Here is a 22,128-nt window from a genome sequence, read left to right as displayed (position 1 = left end):
ACATGTGTTACTTTGGCTGTGGGTGAATTCATCCCCCTATTTTTTTTCCTCACGTGCTGCGCAAAAACATGCACTGTTGCAAATGCATATTGACTGTCTATACCGTGCATTTTCAGAGATGAGCCATCTACAAATGGCACTTCTTTCTAAAAGCTGATCTCTCAAGCCACTTCTACTTTTGGCCGATATTTCTGCTAACTTTTGACAATCATGTTTTGCACCATCCTCATGACTTTCTCATGACGTGGTAAAAATTGTTGCTGGGCTCGACGTTGCTTTTTTTTTCTCAGTACGCAATGCGGTGACTGCATGTGGTACTCTTTAGAATCAGAGGATGGAGCAAAACTATAGTTGAACTTGTTTCTACTGCAATAGATGTCACAATAACTGCTCTTACATACTGGGGTAATGCACATGCTATGCTGAGTCTCTATGTTGCACTAAAACTGAGGTCATAAAATGACAATCTAGTATCTACATAAAGGATTTGCTATAATCTGACACTAGTTCCTTCTTTATCTCACAGAAAACATTTTCTGATTCTTCTGTCCATTTAAACAATGTCATTTTGAGGTCTTCCTCATACAATAATTTGGTCAAAGGTGCAGTTATTGTTACATAGTTTGTTGTTTTGGTACATTAAGTACAACTTTTTTTTTTTTCTATCATCTAAAATTGTTCTTGCTGCGCTAAAAGGTTGTTTCCTAAGCTCTTATCTTGTTGTTAACTTGTTCTTGCTAACCTTGTGTCCCTCCTGTGCTAAAAGTTTCCTTGTGGGGTGATCCAGGCAAAACATCATCGACATGAAGTAGAATTTGATTATCACTTGATAGTTAAAATGTGGACATACTAGCTGTCATAACTTGTGAATAAATTGTTGGCCTTTCACAGTATACTTGAGGTAACCTGGTAAATGTGTATTTTTGCCTTCAAATGCAAGTCAATCCATTACTGTAAAAACTTTTGTATCTCGTCTTAATTAATTCAGCAATGTCAGGTTTAAAAGCTTGACTCTCTATTAAAAGAAGGCGAACAGACAAGGCTTCAAGTTTTACTTGCTGCAAGGGGAACGACAGGACTTCCCTGCTTCCAACCAACTCCAACTTGTGTCTCCTTGCAGCTTCTATTTATTCAGTGAATCACACTGCGGAGAAGCCATGGTCCGAACAGCACGAAGGCCAGCAGTCCCAATAGTGGCTCTCCTTTACCTAACATGCTCAAGCGCGGATCAGCTGAATTCTTCACCGGTTTGAGACCAGGGCAGCCTATTGCTACCTCACCCTTTGTAGCCGGACTTCCACCGCTACTTGTCGTTGAATGAAGAGAAAGCCACAGGCTTGCAGTGGGACGTTCTGCTATCTTTATCACCGAGGGAGTGGACCATCCCAGCAAGGTGAAGACCAACACTTCCTCTTGGTGATTTTTCTCAGGACCCAATCACCAATGGGCACCAACAGCACCTGTGAAGAAGGCACAGTAGGCGGCAGATCATTTGGTTCTTTTACAGTTTTATTTAGCAGCATCTCTTTCACCCAATCACTTAAAGTATTTTCTTCTGACTGCTGCACTGGCCGCTCTACCATGGGGAGTCTAATCTAATAGATACTATTTAAAATGGGAACAATCCTTTATCTGCTGGGGTTATTTTCATATACAGTTTTACTAAATGTAGTTTTCCTTTATCAAGACTTCACTGTCCCATTGCTTCGTTCCACTAATTCTGCACAATGATTTTTTTTCAAGTTATTTCTAGATTTGCAGATACTTGACAAATTATTTTTTCATTAACAAAATGTGGCACATTGTTGCCATACAATTTTTCTGGGATGCCATGAGAAGGAATAATATATTTACACAAGAACTTTGCCACAGTAATAGCATCAGCACTTGCACATGGGGGCTTGTGATTGTGTCACTATGTGTGTGCCATATTTTTCTGTTGCTGCCTCCTTGGCGCTTTTATCAGCGAATGTATTTCCCAGGGAGACAGCATTTGTCTTTTTCTTTAAGATTTTCTTACAGCTCTTTCTGCCTCACTTTCTTTAGCCTGTTTTAAACTGTTGTAGCTGGTTTTAATATAGCCACTTGTTGCATTACTTCAGCTGACTCTCCTGCCTTTCTCTTTCTTGCCTATGCTAACCAACCTCTCGCCATCCTAAGATGTAAGTCTTAATCTTGCCTTACTTCTCTAACACTTGCCATCAATCTTTCTACCAACCTGCTGCATCCTTCAACTGTTAACTTGGCATTTAAGCCATGCTATTTTTCTTTTTTTTTTCTTTCCATTTCTTTAAGAAACATCATGCTGCCCGGTAAACATTATTTCATAAAGTTTACATCCCCTCGAGAGCAAACTTATTATTCCTGCTCACCATTATGTTTTTCTACATTTGTCCCGTACAGACTACTTGTTCTTTTTGGGACCCAAGTCCTAATCCACTACCTTGTGTACTTCACCGGACCACGGACTTCTGTTAGCACCGTTAGGTTTCCATCCGTGACCTATGATTCCACAAGTAATGGCATTCACACACTCACACATTTATAGATCCTAATAACCTCTTTAAAGGTGGAGTAACCTTAAAACCTCCTTCTGGCGGAGTAGCCTTCAATTACCGGTTCATGCATTGTCTGGACGCCAGTTGTTCGTGATCCCGTCAACCTTCGTCCACCGAGGGGAGATTGGACTCTAACACCGGCCTGGCCGCGAATTCACGTCCCACCAGGGCTGTTCTTCAGGAACAGCTAAATGCTCCTGGCTGTCAACAGACTTCGTTGTGTCTTCTCCCTCCTCGATGGGCGGTGGTGTGTTGGGATCCGGCTCGAAGGACCAAATGTCAGGTTTAAAAGCTTGGCTCTCTAGTAAAAGGCAAACAGACAAGGCTTCAAGTTTTACTTGCTGCAAAGGTAGCGACAGGACTTCCCTGCTTCCAACTTGTGTCTCTTGAAGCTTCTTTTTATTCAGTGAATCACATGATGAGCGTGTGTGAGGTATCATTCACCACAGCTCCCCCTCATGCTGTCCAACTGCCTTGTGTCAACTGTTTAGATCAAGTTCTTGGGAATAAAAGTCTCAGGACCTGAAGTGGGGGAAGAAGAAAAAAAAAAAATCCTCAAAGCCCAGTAAAGGATGTACTTGTAGCTTCTGAGGAAGTACGACCTGCCACAAGAGCTGCGCCACAGCAGCCATCCAATCAGTACAGTGTAGCTCCATAACTCTGGTTTGGGTCTGCCACAAAGGACAAACTTAGATTGCAGCAGCTAATCAAACGCGCTGGATGAATTTTCGACATCACCCTACACACCCTTGAAGACTTGCACACCACTAGATCGAGGATCAGAGTGAGCAGGATTCTTTTGGACCCTCCACATCCTGGCCAGCTACTCCAACACCTGTCAGATAAGTGCTACCAATTAGGCATTCCATTCATTCCCCTCTTGCAATTAACTAGTTCTTGATCAAGGATCCTATTTTCTACCTTGCGCTGTTGAGACACATCCCGCTGGCCCAATCACTGTTACTAATATGCTGTAGACAAATCAAAATTAAGCTGCTCCCTTTGCAGTGGACTAAGTGAACCGCAGACTGGTCAGGACACTAGAAATCTTAAAATGTGGGGTGCTCTAAACAGTTCATTAATATTTCTTCTCCTGTACCAACTGCCAGAGAAATTGCTTGTTACACACTTGGCTATAAAAGATGATTCTGATTTCTCAACTTTGAAAAACGGGCAACGTGGTGAACAGATTTTAATTCCATCAGATAGGAGTTACATAAAACAGCTCACCCAAGGCAAACAAATCAAATATTCACAATGAACCCCTCATCTGTAGAGTCATCTTCCAGTCTGTTATTCTGGGTGACACTCTGCTGCACTTGTTGAAAAGACTCACTCTGTTGGTTATGGCTCATTGTGTTGTTCTGGTTGACTCTCTCCTGGACTTGAAGAAAGAAGTCCTCATGCTGACCCTTGCCACTCTCATTGTAGCTCTGCTGGTCATTCAGCTGCCCCTTGCCGCTCGCATTGTAGCTCTGGGTCATTACTCTCATGGTGGCTTGCTTTGTCTCTAAACACTTTGCTTGCCAGTGGGGCTTTAGAACAAAAAGACATTTGCCATTGAACTAAAATGAAGAGACTACAGTTATAACTGACCCCTCTGAAATTAAGCAGACTATAGAATTAGACATTTGACCAAACACCTGTTCATATTAGATGAAAAACATCACAAGTACCATTTTAGCAGAAACTGTTCATCTAACCTTTTTGGCTGAATTCCTTCATGCATTGTTTGGCAATTTAAAAAAAAAGACATTCATAAAACTAATTTAGGCAATTTTTTAACCTTTGGTATGAATTCAGAGAAAAGCTGCGCCAACACCAGCATTACTGACAAAATATAGTAATCCGAAAATTAGGTAGTCGCCCATGGGTTAATGTAATATCGGATCCTTACACACACAAAAAAAAAAAAAAAAAAAAAAAAAAAAAAAGTTACTTTTAATTCATTTAGTATACATGTAAATCTTTGAGCCACCAAGAACAGTAAAAGTTTAGTTAGGCCTCAATCTCAACCAGAAAACCTGCATATATTAGGAAATTTCACCTGTATTTGTGTGACCTCAACTAAAACAAGGCTTGGCTCAAAAGGTTAGTAATCCTGAGAAAACTGTCAAAGTTTTCCTCACCTGGAGTATGTTGGGTCAACAAAGAATCAAGAAGTTCAACCCCCCCCCCCATTCCTGTGCATGGAGTGGGGGTACTGTATCATTGAGGTTCTTACCTTGCACACCTTTTTTAAGCACATCAGACACCCCCTGTTTAGCACCACCTGGAAAACAAAGGCCTGCAAACACATGGTCATTTCAGTAAAGACATAAATTCTTCTTTTAAAGCAAACCCAGGTTCAGATAAAATAAACGCTACATAAATAACCTTTGTCCATGAAAACAGCATGCACCAGGAAAACCAAGAGGCAGAGAGCACCCATTATTGCAGTGACAGTTGTGAAAGTGACTGACCAGGTGAGATTTTATCGCAGGTGATGAGTGACCACACCAGATGGTAATTGGCTCCAATTCACTCCACTGGTAACACCAATTAAACAAGTCTGAAAAATAATAAAGTCCACTTCAATTGATATAGATAAATCTACCGTTCCCTCTTTTAAGGTCTTTTCTGAAGAAATTATCACACCTTATATTCTGCATTTGGTAACAACTTGTTGAAATCTACAGAATCAACATTTGGCTATGTTTATGAATCCTGATAATCGTCGAGGAAGCGTGGTGATCCAATTTTGAGCACATCGAAAGATGAACAAGACAAACAAAGAAAATTGTCTTCAATTTTTTAAACATTTTACTTGTTTTTCAATAGTTCTAAATTTGAAGATGATAGTGTTAAGTTTTCTTTGACATGGAAAATACGGGCGAGACATTGGAGTAGCTGGAGAGCGTCGGCCTCACAGTTCTGAAGACCTGGGTTCAAATCTCGGCCCTCCCCATCCCTGTGTGGGTTTTCACTGAGCACTCTGGTTTCCTCCCGCATCCCAAAAACATGCATACATTGATTACTCTAAATTGTTCATTGCTGTGATTGTGAGTGCAACTGTCTGTCTCCATGTGCCCTGCGATTGGCTGGGAACCCGTTAAGGGTGTACCCTGCTCCCTGCACAATGATAGCTTGGCTAGACTTCAGCACTCCTGCGACCCATGTGAGGATAAGCAACTCAGAAAATGGGTGGATGGATGAAATAATCTTTTCATTAAAATTGTACATCCTCCATAAATGAAAAATTACATTAGATTTTTGGTTTGAAATATTGATTCACTGCAATTTCAATTTATTTTCAAGAATAAAAGGACTCAATCTTTTATATGCAAGTATACAAAGTTGTGTTTATGTAGCATGAAATGTTTTAGTACCAGATTGGAAGTTTATGAGACTTGTCAGCCTACAACACTTAAAAAATTCTGTTGTGACGAGTGCTTTGGGAGCAATTTTGTTGAGTGGTACTTTGTTATACAATCACTGAACAATGATAGTTTCACTTTTGCAAATTCCACATCCCATTTTTTTAAATTGATCGTTTTATTTATGCATACACACTTAAATCTGCTCCCCCCAAAAAAGTTAAGATGAGAATCCTTTGCATAGTTAAGTGTAAGAGCGATCTTCCATTTTGAGTAACTGAACTACAGGAATCAATCCCTACCAATAAGTCAAACTATTTCATGTACTCTAGACTGGAACTGATACATTCCATGATACATGTCCTTTACTATTTTAACATACTTCTCTGCCACCCCAGACTTATGCATGCAGTACCACAGTTCCTCTCATGGTACTCTGTCATAGGCTTCCTCTAGATCCACAAAGACACAATGTAGCTCCTTCCGACCTTCTCTGTACTTTTCCACTAGCATCCTCAAGGCAAATAATGCATCTGTGGCACATCTCAACGCTGTTCTGCTGCCCTCATACATCTCCTGAACTATTCTAACATGGTTCTCCGCCACACCAGACTTGCGCATGCAGTACCACAGTTTCTCTCTTCGAACTCTGTCATAGGCTTTCTCTAGGTCTACAAAGACACAATGTAGCTCCTTCTGATCTTTGCCGTACTTTTACACGAGCATCCTCAAGGCAAACAATGCATCTGTGGTACTCTTTCTAAGCATGAAACCATAGTGTTGCCCACAGATATTTCTGTCCTGAGTCTAGCCTCCAATACTCTTTCCCATAACTTCGTGTGCCTAATCATCTTTATTCCTCTATAGTTTCCACAGCTCTGAGCATTGCCTTTGTTCTTAAAAATGGGAACTAGAACACTTTTCCTCCATTCTTCTGCCATCTTCTCTCCTGCTAGTATTCTATTGAATAAGTTGGTCAAAAACTCCACAGCCACCTCTCCAAACTGCTTCTCTACCTCCACTGGTATGTCATCAGGACCAACTCTCTTTCCATTTTTCAGTGCCTTTCTAACTTCCCCCTTACTAATCATTGCCACTTCCTGGTCATTCACGCTTGCCTCTTCAACTCTGTCTCTCCCATTCTCTTCATCTACTTAACACATGACTGGCATCAGTCAACATATTTCCATTGCTGTCCTTGATTATCTTTACTTGCTGCACATCTTTCCCACCTCTATCCCTCCCACATCCCAAAAACATGGATTAATTGATGACTCTAATTTGTTCATAAGTGTGGTTGCGAATGCGACTGTTTTCTGCCTCATGTGCCCTGCGATTGGCTGGCAACCAGAACAGGGTGTACCCTGCCTCCTGCCCAATGATAGCTGGGCTAAACCTTAGCACTCCTGTGACCCTTGTGAGGATAAGCGACTCAGAAAATGGATGGGTGAAATCTTTCCATTAAAGTTAACATGTACATCCTCCATAACTGAGAAAATTACAGAAGATTTTTGGTTTAAAATATTAATTGATTTGATTTCCAAGAATAAAAGTACTTGAACTTTTATTTGTAAGTACACAAAGCTGTGTTTCTGTAGCATGAAATGTTTTAGTACCAGATTGGAAATTTATAATTTGTCAGCCTAAAACTTAAAAAAATTCTGCCATGACTAGTGCTTTGGGAGCAATTTTCTAGGGTGGTACTTTGTTTTAGAATCACTGAGCAATGGTTTCAATTTGACAAATTCCACATCCCATTTTTTTTAAATTGGCATTGCTGATTGACAGGAAGTGGTGAGACTGGAGCTTTGGTGTGGTCAACACAACCTGGTATTGAACACTCTAAAGACTGTAGAAATGATTGTGGATGTCAGGAGGCATCCTTCACCACAGCTCCCCCCACGCTGTCCAACTGTCTTGTGTCAACTGCTTAGACCAAGTTTTTGGGAATAACAGTCTCACAGGACCTGAAGTAAGAGATGAACATCAATTCCATCCTCAAAAAGCCCAGCAACGGATACACTTCTTGAGGCTCTTGAGGAAGTGCGGCCTGTAACAAGAGCTGCGCCACAGCGGTCATGCAATCAGTACGGTGTACCTCTGATTGCAATAGACAATCAAATGCACTGAACGGATTCTCAGAGCACCACCCTACCCACCCTTGAAGACTTGCACGCCACTCAATCTAGGACCAGAGTGAGGAGGATTCTTTTGGACTCTCTACATCAGCTACTACTACCACCATCAGGTAGGTGCTACCAATCAATGCAAACTGGAACAAGCAGGCATGCCATCCCCCCCCCCCCCCCCCCCTCTTGGAAATCATTTTTGATCAGTAAACCTATTTTCTGCCTTGCACTGTTGGGACACACCCTAACATCCTGCTGGCCCAAACCACTGTTCGTAACATATTGTAGACTACACTACAAAATCAAACTTCTCCATTTGTGCTGGAATAACTGAACCACAAACTGGTAAGGGCACTCTGTTAAATCTTAAAATGTGGGGTGCTCTTAACTGCATCTTGCACAACTGTGCTTCTTAATAGTTCTAATTCAGTACTTTGAAAAACAGGCAAAGTAGGTTTTTTTTTTTCCCCCCCTCATTATTCCATCTGACAAGAGTTACATAAAACAGCTCACCCAAGGCACACAAATCAAACATTAACAATGAACCCCGCATCTGTGGAGTCATCTTCCAGTCCATCATTCTGGGTCCGCTGGCCCTTGCTGCTCGCGTTGTAGCGCTCGTCGTTACTCTCATGGTGGCTTGCTTTGTCTCACCCGTTGGGCTTTAGAACAAAAAGACAGTTCCCATTGAACTAAAATGATTACAGACTATAGTTATAACTGACTGCTGTGCCCCTTTTTGGCATTAAGCTGACTATACAATTACCCATGAGACCAAACACATTCATACATATTATATCTATATCTATATATATCCCTATGGGGGCACAAACCAGTGCAATCTGTAAGCCAGTCCCAAGCCCGGATAAATGCAGAGGGTTGCGTCAGGAAGGGCATCCGGCGTAAAAACTGTGCCAAACAAATATGAGCATTCATCTAAAGAATCCCATACCAGATCGGTCATGGCCCGGGTTAACAACGCCCGCCCCCGACACTGCTAACCTGCAGGGCGTCGGTGGAAATTCAGCTACTGTGGGTCAAAGACAAAGAAGGAGGAAACCGGATCCAGCGTCAGAAGAAAAAGAGGAATGCACAGAGCCTACAACTGAGTGTAGGGACTATGACAGGAAAAGCTCAGGAGTTGGTTGACATGATGATTAGGAGAAAGGTTGATATTCTGTGCATCCAAGAGAGCAGGTGGAAAGGTAGTAAGGCTAGAAGTTTGGGAGCAGGGTTTAAATTATTCTACCACGGAGTAGATGGGAAGAGAAATGGAGTAGGGGTTATTTTAAAGGAAGAGCTGGCTAAGAATGTCTTGGAGGTGAAAAGAGTATCAGATCGAGTGATGAGACTAAAATTTGAAATTGAGGGTGTTATGTATAATGTGGTTAGCGGCTATGCACCACAGGTAGGATGTGACCTAGAGTTGAAAGAGAAATTCTGGAAGGAACTAGATGAAGTAGTTCTGAGCATCCCAGACAGCGAGAGAGTTGTGATTGGTGCAGATTGTAATGGACATATTGGTAAAGGAAACAGGGGCGATGAAGAAGTGATGGGTAAGTACAGCATCCAGGAAAGGAACTTTGAAGGGCAGATGGTGGTGGACTTTGCAAAAAGGATGGAGATGGCTGTAGTGAACACTTATTTCCAGAAGAGGGAGGAACATATAGTGACCTACAAGAGCGGAGGTAGATTATATTTTGTGCAGACGATGTAATCTGAAGGAGGTTACTGACTGTAAAGTAGTGGTAGGGGAGAGTGTAGCTCGACAGCATAGGATGGTAGTATGTAGGATGATTCTGGTAGTGGGTAGGAAGATTAAGAAGACCAAGGTAGAGCAGAGAACCAGGTGGTGGAAGCTGAGAAAGGAAGAATGTTGTGCGGCCTTCCGGAAAGAGGTGAGACAGGCTCTCGATGGACAACCGAAGCTCCCTGAAGACTGGACGACGACAGCCAAGGTGATCAGAGAGACAGGCAGGAGAGTACTTGGTGTGTCATCTGGTAGGAAAGGGGAGAAGGAGACTTGGTGGTGGAACCCCATAATACAGGGAGTCATACAAGGAAAGAGATTAGCGAAGAAGAAGTGGGATACTGAGAGGACTGAGGAGAGGCGAAAGGAGTACATCGAGATGCGACGTAGGGCAAAGGCTAAACAAGAGGCATATGAAGACATGTACACCAGGTTGGACACGAAAGAAGGAGAAAAGGATCTCTACAGGTTGGCCAGACAGAGGGATAGAGATGGGAAGGATGTGCAGAAGGTTAGGGTGATTAAGGAAAGAGATGGAAATGTGTTGACTGGTGCCGGTAGTGTGCTAAATAGATGGAAAGAATACTTTGAGAAGTTGATGAATGAAGAAAATGAGAGAGAAGGAAGAGTTGAAGAGGCAAGAGTGAAGGACCAGGAAGTGGAAATGATTACTAAGGGGGAAGTCAGAAAGGCATTACAAAGGATGAAAAATGGGAAGGCAGTTGGTCCTGATGACATACCGGTAGAGGTATGGAAGCAATTTGGAGAGATGGCTGTGGAGTTTTTGACCAACTGATTCAACAGAATACTAGCGGGCGAAAAGATGCCTGAAGAATGGAGGAAAAGTGTTCTAGTTCCCATTTTTAAGAACAAAGGGGATGTTCAGAGCTGTGGGAACTATAGAGGAATAAAGTTGAGCCACACAATGAAGTTATGGGAAAGAGTAGTGGAGGTGAGACTCAGGAGAGAAGTAAGTATCTGCCAGTAAGAGTATGGTTTCATTCCAAGAAAGTACCACAGATGCATTATTTGCCTTGAGGATGCTCGTGGAGAGGAGCTACATTGTGTCTTTGTGGATCTAGAGAAAGCCTATGACAGAGTACCAAGAGAGGAACTGTGGTACTGCATGCGTAAGTCTGGTGTGGCAGAGAAGTATGTTAAAATAGTACAGGACATGTATGATGGCAGCAGAACAATGGTGAGGTGTGCCTTAGGTGTGACAGAGGAATTTAAGGTGGAGGTGGGACTGCATCAGGGATCAGCTCTGAGCCCCTTCCTGTTTGCAGTGGTAATGGATAGGCTGACAGATGAGGTTAGACTGGAATCCCCTTGGACCATGATGTTCGCAGATGATATTGTCATATGCAGTGAAAGCAGGGAGCACGCAGAGGAACAATTGGAAAGATGGAGACATGCACTGGAAAGGAGAGGAATGAAGATTAGCCGAAGTAAAACAGAATATATGTGCGTGAATGAGAAAAGTAGAGGGGGAAAAGTGAGGCTACATGGAGAAGAGATAGCGAGGGTGGACGACTTCAAATATTTGGGGTCAACAATACAGAGCAATGGAGAGTGTGGTCAGGAAGTGAAGAAACGGGTCCAAACTGGTTGGAACAGCTGGCGAAAGGTGTCTGGTGTGTTATGTGACAGAAGAGTGTCTGCTAGGATGAAGGGCAAAGTTTACAAAACAGTGGTGAGGCCGGCCATGATGTACGGATTAGAGACGGTGGCACTGAAGAAACAAGAGGAAGCTGAACTGGAGGTGGCAGAAATGAAGATGTTGAGGTTCTCGCTCGGAGTGACCAGGTTGGATAGGATTAGAAATTAGCTCATTCGAGGGACAGCCAAAGCTGGATGTTTTGGAGACAAGATTCGAGAGAGCAGACTTCGATGGTTTGGACATGTTCAGAGGCGAGAGAGTGAGTATATTGGTAGAAGGATGCTGAGGATGGAGCTCCCAGGCGAAAGAGCGAGAGAAAGACCAAAGAGAAGGTTTATGGATGTGGTGAGGGAAGACATGAGGGCAGTTGGGGTTAGAGAGGAAGATGCAGGAGATAGGCTAAGATGGCAAAAGATGACACGCCGAAAGAAGAAGAAGAAGAGAGACACACACACACACACACACACACATATACATATATATATATATATATATATACACACACACACACACACAAAACCCCAATTAAGTTAAATTGCATTTCAGGTGAATGGAACTTAAAATGTACCACCAAGGATTTAAAAAAAAAAAAAAAAAAAAAAAAAAAAAAAAACCTAAATCTTGAAGTCACCAAGTACAGTACAAAATGATTAGTTAGGCCTCAAACTTATATTAAGAACTTTCATCTATATATGTGACCTTCATGAAAAGGCTTAGCTCAAAAGGTTAGTATCCCTGACAACAAAACTTGTAAAATTTTCCACATCTGGAAAATGATGCTTCAAAGAGTGTAGAAGTTCAACTACTTTCTCAAGTAAAACATCAGCAGCAAATAAAAGCAGGTATTCTTCTCCCCCCACCAAATACCTTAGCATGGGGTGGGGGTGCTGTATCATTGAGGTTCTTACCTGGCAGACCTTTGTTAAGCACAGCATCAGACACTCCTTGTTTAGCCCCACCTGCAAAACAAAGACCTGCAGACACACACCCATCTCAGTATTTAAAAGAAAAATTAGATCCAGACAACATAGATAATACACAAATGAAGAACCTTTGCCCATGAAAACTGCATATACCAGGACAACTAAACACCAGACAGCAGCCATTGTTTCAGCGACAGTTGTGAAGGAGAGTGACCAGTTGAGCTTTTATAGGAGGTTATAAGTGACCAAAGCAGGTGCTGATTGGATCCAGTTAGATCTAGCTGCTGCACCACCTGTGCAACAAGGGTGAAAAATAATTAAATCAACTTCAATTCTTCTTCTTCTATTCCTTTCGGCTTGTCCCATGATGGGTCACCACGGCGCGTCATCTCTTCCCATCTAAGCCAATCTCGTGCATCTTCCTCTCTAACACCAACTCTTCTCATGTCCTCCCTCACAATATCAAATCATCAAAATATCAACTTCAATTGATAAATCTAAAGTTCCCTTTTTTAAGGTCTTTTCTAAAGAAATGATCACACCCTAGATTCTGCATTTGGTAACAAGTTGTTGAAAATTACATCAAGATTTGGTTATGTTTATCAATGTTGATAATTGTCGAGGAAGCATGGTGTTCCGGTGTTGAGCAAATCCAAGGATGAACAAAACAAAAAAAAGGTCTTTTTTTTCTGATTTGACTTTCTTTTTCAATTGTTCTAAATAAGATGATGGTGTTAAATTTTCTTTGACATGGAAAATACAGGTGGAAGAGTAGAGCAAATGGAGAGGATTGGCCTCACGGGTCTGAGGACCTGGGTTCAAATCTCGGCCCTCCCCATGTGGAGTTTTCATGTTCTCCCCTGCGGGGATTTTCTCCGAGCACTCTGGTTTCCTCCCACATCCCCAAAATACGCATTAATTGATGACTCTAAATTGTTCATAGGTGTGGTGGCGAGCGGGACTGTTAAAGACCATTAAAGATAACATGTACATCCTCCATAAATGAGAAAATGACAAGAATTTTGGTTTGAAATATTGATTCACAGCAATTGACTTGTGAACCTACAACATTCTAAAAAAATTCATGAGTTGTGCTTTGGGAGCCATTTTTTAGGGTGGTACTTTGTTAGAATCATTGATCAATGATAGTTTCAGTAATTCCACATCCCTTTTTTTTTTTTTTTTTAAATTGACAGTTTGTCATGCATACACACATCTGCTCCCCCCCAAAAAGTTAAGCCAAGAATCCTTCCATTTTGAGTAATTGAACTACAGGCATCATTACCTAACAATAAAACTATTTCATGTACTCTAAACTAGAACTGATCATTCCAAAGTAATGACAGCTCTCTATGGTGGCACTACCTAAACATAAGACCATACATGTAGAGGCAATAGGGAATACTGTAGTTTGTTTAAAGTACACTTCAGATTTGTCGTTTCCTACACTACAAAAAAAAAAATAATTTTTGACCAAAATTTACCCCTGTAATGTAGTTGATAATACAAAAACCACAAACTGCTCCCTTTGCATTGGATTAACTTAACCGCAAACTGGTAAGGGGACTCTGTTTTAGCTTAAAATAGGGGTACTCTTAACAGGATCTTGCACAACTGTGCTTCTTAGTACTTCTGATTTTAAGTTTATTTAGTCATGTACCAGAGCTATGCTAACTGCCAGTGACAAATTCCTTGTTAACTTGACCATGAAAGATGATTCTGGTTTCACTGAAAGGGTCGCACAACTTCAAAAAATACAGGCAAAGTGGTGAACAGAGATTTGAATTCCATAAAACTGGTCACCCAAGGCTAACAACTCAAACATTTACAATGAACCCCTCATCTGTAGAGTCATCCTCTAGTTTGTAATTCTGGGTGACACTCTCCTGGAGTGGATGAAAGTCCTCATGTTGGCCCTTGCCGCTCGCGTTGTAGCTGTGCTGGTCGTTCAGTTGTTGGCCCTTGCCGCTCGCGTTGTAGCTGTGCTGGTCGTTCAGTTGTTGGCCCTTGCCGCTCGCGTTGTAGCTGTGCTGGTCGTTACTCTCATGGTGGCTTGCTTTGTCTCCCTCTTTGCCATTAAGCAGACTATACAATTACCCATTCATGTTAGACAAGACACACAAAAAAAAAAAAAAAACCACACCAGTACAGTTTTATCAGAAACTGGTCATTGAACCTTCGTGGGTAAATTTCTTCATACATTGTTGGGCAATTTAAAAACTGACCCAACACTAATTGAGGCTATTCTTTAACCTTTAAAACCAAATAAAAAAAAATTCTCCAACACAATCTACAGTAGCCCAAAAACTCCAAGGAGCTCATGTAAAACATGAACAAAACCTAATTAAAAAGGTTAAATTGCACTCAGTGAATTAAACTTACTGTATCACCCAAAAAAAAAAAAAAGTTAGGCCTCAATCTCACACCCAAGAAATTATGCATTCATTAAGAATTTTCATATGACCTTCATGAAAACAAGGCTTGGCTCAAAAGGTTAGTATCCCTGACAACAAAATGTCAATTTTTCCTCACCTGGAGTATGATGCTTCAACAAAGAATCAAGGAGTTCAACTACTTTCTCAAGTGAAACATCAGCAGCAAGTAAAAGCAGAAACTTTATTTTTCCCCCTAATCCCTTATCATGGGGTAGGGGTGCTGTATCATTGAGGTATTTACCTGGCACACCTTTTTTAAGCACAGCATCAGACACTCCTTGTTTAGCCCCGCCTGGAAAACAAAGGCCTGCAGACACACACTCACTTCAGTCTTTAAAAACAAAATCAGGTCCAGAGAACATAAACAATACACAAACAAAGAACCTTTGTCTGTGAAGACAGCATGCACCAGGACAACCAAGAGCCAGACAACAGCCATTGCTTCAGCAACAGTTGTGAAGGAGACTTGACCAGGCAGGCTTTTGTAGCAGGTTATAAGTGACCAAAGCAGGTGCTTATTGGATCCAATTAGATCTAGCTGCTGCACCACCTGTGCAACAAGGGTGAAAAAGAATTAAGTCAACTACACTTGATAAATACCTACAGCATGTTGAATGCTTTCATCATTTTAGATAACATTAACCTCATTATATATATCATTATATAACCTACTTTTCTCAAGAATTTATCACACATTGGATTCTGTATTTGGTTCCAACATAACTACAAAATAAAGATTTGGCCATATTATCATTGCTAATAATCATTGAGGAAGCATGGTGATCCAGTGTTGAGCACATCAAAGGATGAACGAAATACAACAAATTATGAAATTGTTATACCTTATTTTACTTTTTCAATTGTTCCAAATTTGAAGATGATGCTGTTAAATTTCCTTTGACATGGAAAACACGGGCGGCGCAGTGGAGCAGCTGTATAGCGTTGGCTTCACAGTTCTGATGACCGTATTCAAATTCTGGCCCCGCCTCTGTGGAGTTTGCATGTTCTCCCCGTGTCTGTGTGGGTTTTCTCCAGGCACTCTGGTTTCCTCACACATCCCAAAAACGTGCCTTAATTGGAAACTCTATAAATTGCCCCTAGGTGTGATTGTGAGTGCAACTGTTGTCTATCGCCATGTGCCCTGCGATTGGCTGGCAACCGAATCAGGGTGTCCGATGACCTCTCTCCCGATGATAGCTGAGATTGGCTCCAGCACTGCCATGACCCTCGTGAGTATAAGCAGCACATAAAATGGATGGATAGAAAATATGCATCACAACTGTCGACAATATTTGGCAATTCAACCTCTGGCAGGTAATCCATGGATAAATCCAATGAAAAACAAATCCCAAGAAATCAAAATGTGAAATACTGTTTGCTACACTGAAAACAAACCGCTCACCCTTTATCTTACCATGAGGTGTTAAAATGCTTACATCACTGAGGCTATGTGCTGAAATTAAGAAGGTAAATTCTGAATAAATATTTTAGCCAGTTATTTTAAATTTTGTTTGCATGGCAAAGACACAAATACATAAGAACAGAAGCACACAGCATTTTTGATTTGCATTACTGATTTGATAGGTTAAGAGTCAAGAATGAAGACCCAAATTTCATTTGAAAGTGTCCAACTAAATTATGAATTTTACTTTCTTTTAAAGCCCATTTATTTCAGAAATAATCCCACCTTAGATTCTCATCTCACTACTGCATGAAAACTACTGAAAGTTGTGGCTATACAATAATTTTGATTCATGATAATTGAGAAAAGGAGATCCAACGATTAGGACTTCCTAATAATGAACCAGCACTAGCAGTGGAAACGTCAAGAAATGGTAGATGCCCACTTTCACTACAATCTGGGTCCTCAATTGCCAAATGTAAAAATTCACTATCATGAAGCAATAATCTCTCCTTAGCCTCAGTGCTTTTGATTTTTCGACAATACAATTTCAGCCCCATTAGTCTGGTGGCCTGCCACTTAACCACAACTGTAAATTGAGATTCAAGAAGACTTCGCAGACAGTTCAATTTACTCATGTGTAACACCTGTAGCTTTAGAGCTATCCCACTTTGTGAGATGCAGAGTGATTAGGTCTCTGTAACCCATAACCTTTACAAAAACTATACATCACATAGCATTAACAATTAAGGTCGCCTTAAAAAAAAAAAGTTAAACAAAGCACTGCCTTAACTGAAATACTGTACATACAGTAAAATTCAGAATGCAAGAGTTTAAAATTTTACTTGCTTCAATGACCAACACCCCTACAGCTTGCTGTAACTTTGCAGCATATTTTTAAGGGGCACTTGGTGCAAAGTTGTAGGACCACAACAAAAACCAGTATTCCACATTTGATGCACAAATACATTTTTAGGAGACAACTTTTCAAAACCACTGTCCAAGACGTGACATTAAAGATTTTAATTGTCTGCCACAAGTAGTTACATGACACAGCTCACCCATTCCTTACACAAAGAGTTCATATGTTTCGTCAAGTTTGTTCTAGTAGCCTGACCCATTGTCACACAGCTTGAGAGCCTGATGGCTCTTTGTGGTCTGCTTGACATTCTGGACTTGTTGAAATGACTCATTTCTGTCCCGTGCTCAAATTGTAGCCGACTGAGTCGTCGTGGCGGTGGTGCCCCTTGCTCACGTTGCTGGTCGTGGCTGACTGAGTCATCGTGGTGACCTATGGTCATGTTATAGCTGAAGGAGTCCTGTTGGCCATTGCTGCTCATGTTGTTCCTCTTGCATCATCTTTTAATGGCTTATCGCTTGCTGGTTGGGCTTCAAAGCAAATGTTAGTCATTGAAATGACGGGAGACCAGAGTAGTTTAACCACTGTGCCAGCTGTAAAGCTTTCCAGAAGGTACCATTTAACCCTCATGATTCATGTTAATGACAGAACAGCTATTTCATGGATTGAGGAAAAACTATGAATTGGAATGCATTGTAATTGCATTGCACTTTAGGTGAATAACCGATTTTAAATGTCACTAAAGTAGTTTGAGTTTGTGAATAGGCCTGTCCTAAACAAGTAAATTTCTGTATATAAAGAGAATAGCAACACACAAACATTTCCTCACCTGGGGTATGTAGTCTAACACCAAAATCCAAAGAACGGAGATATACAGCTTTCAATTTCAAAAGAGGAAATAAATCTGGAAAAAATAAGTCTTAATCACAAGCATTTAATTCAACAAATATGTTCTCACCATGTAGACCTTGAAACAGATTAGATGCTCCTTGTTTCATTCCACCTGGAAAACAAAGACCTGCACGCAGGCGCGCACACACAGACACTGGCTCAATTTAAACACAAATTTGGTTCTGGAAACTGTTAAATTAACTAACTAACCTTTATTCATGAAGACTGCATACAGCAGCCCAGCCAGAACCCAAAGGGCAGCCATTGTTCCAATGAGAGTTTTGAAAAAGACCAACCATGGAAGCTTTTATAGGAGATGATGAACGACAACAGCAGGTTCTAATTGGCTCTAGTTAGCTCCAGCTGTAACACCTTTGCAACGTAGCTGCAATGTTAAAAAAAAAAGTTAACCTCCATTGATTTGGATAAACTTCTTCAGGTTATTGCATTATTATTCCATAGAAGTGTTATATTTTACTTTAAAATATTTTACTTCAGAGATTATTTTGTGTAGAAGTTTGTTTATAAAGTATAATTCAAAATTTGTAGATTATGGTGTGAAAAATATTTTTTTTGTTCTGGAAATTATGCATCATCAACAGTTGACATGCAGCACCTGGTGCCAATAATTTGAGCTATTCAAACCATGGCAGGTAAACCATAAATAAATCCCCCAAAAATCTGAAGAAATCAAAATGTGTATTGGTATGTTCTGTATGAGTTACATAAACACCGCTCACACCTCATCTTGCAATTGTGTGTGAATGGTGGCATTTACAGAATTGACGCTGTATACCGAGTTTCAGTTGCAAATAAAATCAGGCTCATGAGGTCAGACAAATATTTTATTTGGCTATTTGGGAAGTATAAATTTTACATTAAGTGAATAAGTCCCACCAACACCCCGTCATGCCTTGTGTGCTATGTGAGATTTTTTTTTTTTTTAATATAAATTGCCCAACAATGCACTTGGGAAAATTCAGTCACAATGGTTCTTTAACTTTCTGCTTAAAGTTTATGGCATGTCTAATTTCTAACACTTATCTGTTTAACTAAACCAACCAAGAACTTCACAAATTCTTACCGGTCTTTTTGGCACCAGGTGCTGCATGTCAACTGTTGATGATGCATAATTTCCAGAACCAAAAAAAAATGTTTCACACCATAATCTACAAATTTTGAATTATACTTTATAACAGTCATGAACTAAGCATTCTACCTCAAGAAATTCAAGCAACTGCTTTTAAAAGGTCCACTGTCATGAAATGCATGTAATGATTTTTAGTATGCTATTAATGAAAAAACAGCAGAAACGGAAAAATGGATTGCACGGGTGCAAAGGACGAGAGCTTCGTGGGTTCCAAATGACAAGTAGGTGTGTATACAGCTACTAAAAAATTTAAAATTAAATCAAATAATAGTTTGGGGGTGGGTGACATAATCCTCTCAGAATGTAACAAAAGATTCGTGCACCTAAGTCAGGGGTGCTGAATGTGGCTCGTCTCCATTGCCGCCGTTGGGCCGCGGTGGCTCGTCTCCTCCGTGGAGGGGAATTGGACGGGGAAGCGGCTTGGCTCGTGGGTGACATTTTTATCACTGCCGCAACGTGCAATCCATTTTCACGACGAACTGGGTCTTTTGGAAACGTGTGAAGAGTGAGCCACGACTGCAAAAATCATCAATTCCTGGTTCTTCAACACAAAATCCAAGAGACTTTCCCTTGCGGGAGATGAAAAAAATATGCTAACATTCTGACTTGTGAAAAAAACAAATGGGTTCATTCCAGATGATTATTTTGGTTAATCACATAGTAAATTTGTTTTATGCTTCAGTGGCACAATAAGTAGCTGCAATCAAGCCTCTTGTTAGCAAGCTATAGACCCAGACTCAAATCTCTTTCATAGTTTCGTTTTTTATTGAACAAAGGTGATTAACACTGTTATATCTATTCTAACTTTTGATACAGTATTTGCCAGTAGTTAAACCTTTACTTATGCAAAGAATGAATACTTCAATGATCAACATGCCATTTGAGACTGATTTGTGTGGGTGGCTATTTTTAGACATCTGCCACATAGGGAGGCTGTTGTACCCATGAAATGTCTGTTATCTGACTCCAATTCAATCAGATATGGCTGTCATGATTACACAGGTATCCAATCAAAATGGATTTACAGACTGGATAGCTTAGTCATGCAACTTCAATATTTCAGCTCACTCACGTCCAACTTGAAAACATCTTGTCAGTTGCTACCATTTTGACAAAGTGGCAAAATTTGTACCATCCTTTGTCACTCTAAATTTGGTCAGCAAACAGTTTTTCAATGAGTAAAGCAGGTAACATGCTAGGCCCCAATTCACAGCTTGTGGACCGGCCCTGAATTGAAATTGTCACTGAAGGTGATTTAAACCAGTAGTTTTTAGATGAAAACCTTTTCAATGTGCTGATAAGAATTTTTATCAAGTTACATTAAACAGTTCTTCCATGCCATATAAATCAAATATTTACAATGAGCCCTCCATTTGCTGAGTCATCATCCAGTTGGCCCTCGCCGCTCACGTTGAAGCTCAAGACGTCGTTCAGTTGGCCCTTGCCGCTCACGTTGTAGAGATGGTAATCATTTTGCTCATGGTGGCTTGCTTTGTCTTGAAATACCTCCTTGGTTGCAGGTTGGGCTTGACCCCCCCAAAAAAAAAAAAAAAAATATAAATAAATAAAAAGGTTACATTAGTTCCCATTGAACTAAATTGAAGGGTATGAGAATAGCCAGACTGTAGTTTTGTACATTTTTAATTTACTATTTTAGCAGAAAGCTAAAGTATTGTACACTTATCTGTTTTTTTGGTGGTAACAAGTAAAATACCTGTTTAGTAAAGTATGGCTTGGCTCAGTAAAAAGTAAAACTTTGAACCAGATGACACATAGCCTCACCCGGAGTGTGTAGTTTCAATGGAGAGTCCAAAGAATCAAGAAGTTTAACAAGTCTCTGAAGTGAAACATAATCAGGGGACGCATCTGTAACAGATAAAACATCTTGATATCACAAAGATGTAATTGATAAGTAAGCTACCAGCTGACAGACCTTTTTTTGGCACAGCATCGGACTCCCCTTGTTTCACCGCACCTGGAAAACAAAAGCCTGCAGACGCACAAACACATCTTAACAATTCTAGGAAAATCACCGTTTTACCACAAATTATGTAAGAGCAAAGTTTTAAACTAAATTAATCACCATTGTCCATGAAGACAACACAGAGAAACAGAACCAAGAGCCAAACACCAGCCATTGTGCCAGAGACAATTGTGAAGGAAAGTGACCAGGCGAGCTTTTATAGCAGGTGAAAAGTGTCCACAGCTGGCGCTAATCGGTTCCAATGAGCACCAGATGTGCCACCAGTGCAACAAGATTGCAACATTTAAATCAAATCAAATCAAATCAAATGTCAACCTCAATTGATATGGATAAATTTATGTTGCACTCATTTTGGTTAATATAAATTATTTTTCACATTTTACTTTTAAAGCTATTTTATTTAAAAAAGGTTCTCACCCTAGAATTTGATCATTTTTATGATTCGTGAAAATCGAGGGATTACGGTACTCCAGTGTTAAGCATGTGTGGCTCACAGTTGAGAGGTTGGGTTCAAACCTGTGTGGGGTTTGCTTCTTCTTGTATTTCCATCTGTTTTGTTCTGGGGTGGAAATAGGTTACAAATACTTGCAAATGTGAAGACGTACACAAGGTTGGACACGAAAGAAGGAGAAAAAGATCTCTATTGGTTGGCCAGACAGAGGGAAAAACATGGGAAGGATGTGCAGCAGGTAAGGGTGATTAAGGATAAAGATGGAAATGTGTTGACTGGTGCCAGTAGCGTGCTAAATAGATGGAAAGAATACTTTGAAAAGTTGATGAATGAAGAAAATGAGAGAGAAGGAAGAGTTGAAGAGGCACGTGTGAAGGACCAGGAAGTGGCAATGATTAGTAAGGGGGAAGTCAGAAAGGCACGACAAAGGATGAAAAATGGAAAGGCAATTGGTCCTGATGACATACCGGTGGAGGTATGGAAGCAATTTGGAGAGATGGCTGGGGAGTTTTTGACCAACTTATTCAACAGAATACTAGCGAGTGAAAAGATGCCTGAAGAATGGAGGAAAAGTGTTCTA

At 40.6% G+C, this 22,128-nt stretch overlaps 1 protein-coding gene and 2 long non-coding RNA genes across 7 annotated transcripts; all 3 read right to left on the bottom strand.

Annotated features, from left to right (window-relative positions):
* Window positions 1–459: 459 nt before the first annotated feature.
* On the bottom strand, window positions 460–12,649 carry LOC133495940 (uncharacterized). Of its 5 annotated transcripts, XR_009793690.1 has the most exons (10): window positions 12,505–12,649; window positions 12,362–12,427; window positions 4,935–5,109; window positions 4,783–4,845; window positions 3,895–4,093; window positions 3,306–3,393; window positions 3,161–3,229; window positions 3,003–3,080; window positions 2,617–2,859; window positions 460–1,460 (listed from the first exon to the last, which is right to left on the bottom strand). XR_009793690.1 is itself a non-coding variant. In XM_061811011.1 (8 exons), the coding sequence occupies exons 1-6, from the start codon at window positions 12,557–12,559 to the stop codon at window positions 3,046–3,048; spliced, it is 507 nt and encodes a 168-aa protein (XP_061666995.1). In that variant the 5' UTR covers window positions 12,560–12,648; the 3' UTR covers window positions 460–1,460; window positions 2,617–2,859; window positions 3,003–3,045. The 5 variants fall into 5 exon arrangements, 4 of the variants coding, with proteins under 4 accessions (XP_061666995.1, XP_061666993.1, XP_061666996.1 ...); XM_061811011.1 differs by lacking the exons at window positions 3,161–3,229; window positions 3,306–3,393 and having other exon boundaries at window positions 5,021–5,109; window positions 12,505–12,648; XM_061811010.1 differs by lacking the exons at window positions 460–1,460; window positions 2,617–2,859 and having other exon boundaries at window positions 2,866–3,080; window positions 5,021–5,109; window positions 12,505–12,648.
* A 4,572-nt stretch (window positions 12,650–17,221) lies between these two features.
* On the bottom strand, window positions 17,222–19,062 carry LOC133495830 (uncharacterized). The gene is made up of 5 exons (XR_009793666.1): window positions 19,048–19,062; window positions 18,174–18,348; window positions 18,031–18,090; window positions 17,902–17,976; window positions 17,222–17,602 (listed from the first exon to the last, which is right to left on the bottom strand). It is a non-coding gene; the product is annotated as an uncharacterized LOC133495830 (long non-coding RNA).
* Window positions 19,063–19,855: 793 nt separating this feature from the next.
* On the bottom strand, window positions 19,856–21,333 carry LOC133495829 (uncharacterized). The gene is made up of 4 exons (XR_009793665.1): window positions 21,197–21,333; window positions 21,047–21,103; window positions 20,896–20,979; window positions 19,856–20,639 (listed from the first exon to the last, which is right to left on the bottom strand). It is a non-coding gene; the product is annotated as an uncharacterized LOC133495829 (long non-coding RNA).
* Window positions 21,334–22,128: the final 795 nt, after the last annotated feature.

The sequence above is a fragment of the Syngnathoides biaculeatus genome, chromosome 22 (genome assembly GCF_019802595.1).
Source record: "Syngnathoides biaculeatus isolate LvHL_M chromosome 22, ASM1980259v1, whole genome shotgun sequence".
In the NCBI taxonomy this organism is placed as follows: Eukaryota; Metazoa; Chordata; class Actinopteri; order Syngnathiformes; family Syngnathidae; genus Syngnathoides; species Syngnathoides biaculeatus.
The sequence above is the reverse complement of the archived record's forward strand: the minus strand, read 5'-3'. Positions and strand labels throughout refer to the sequence as shown.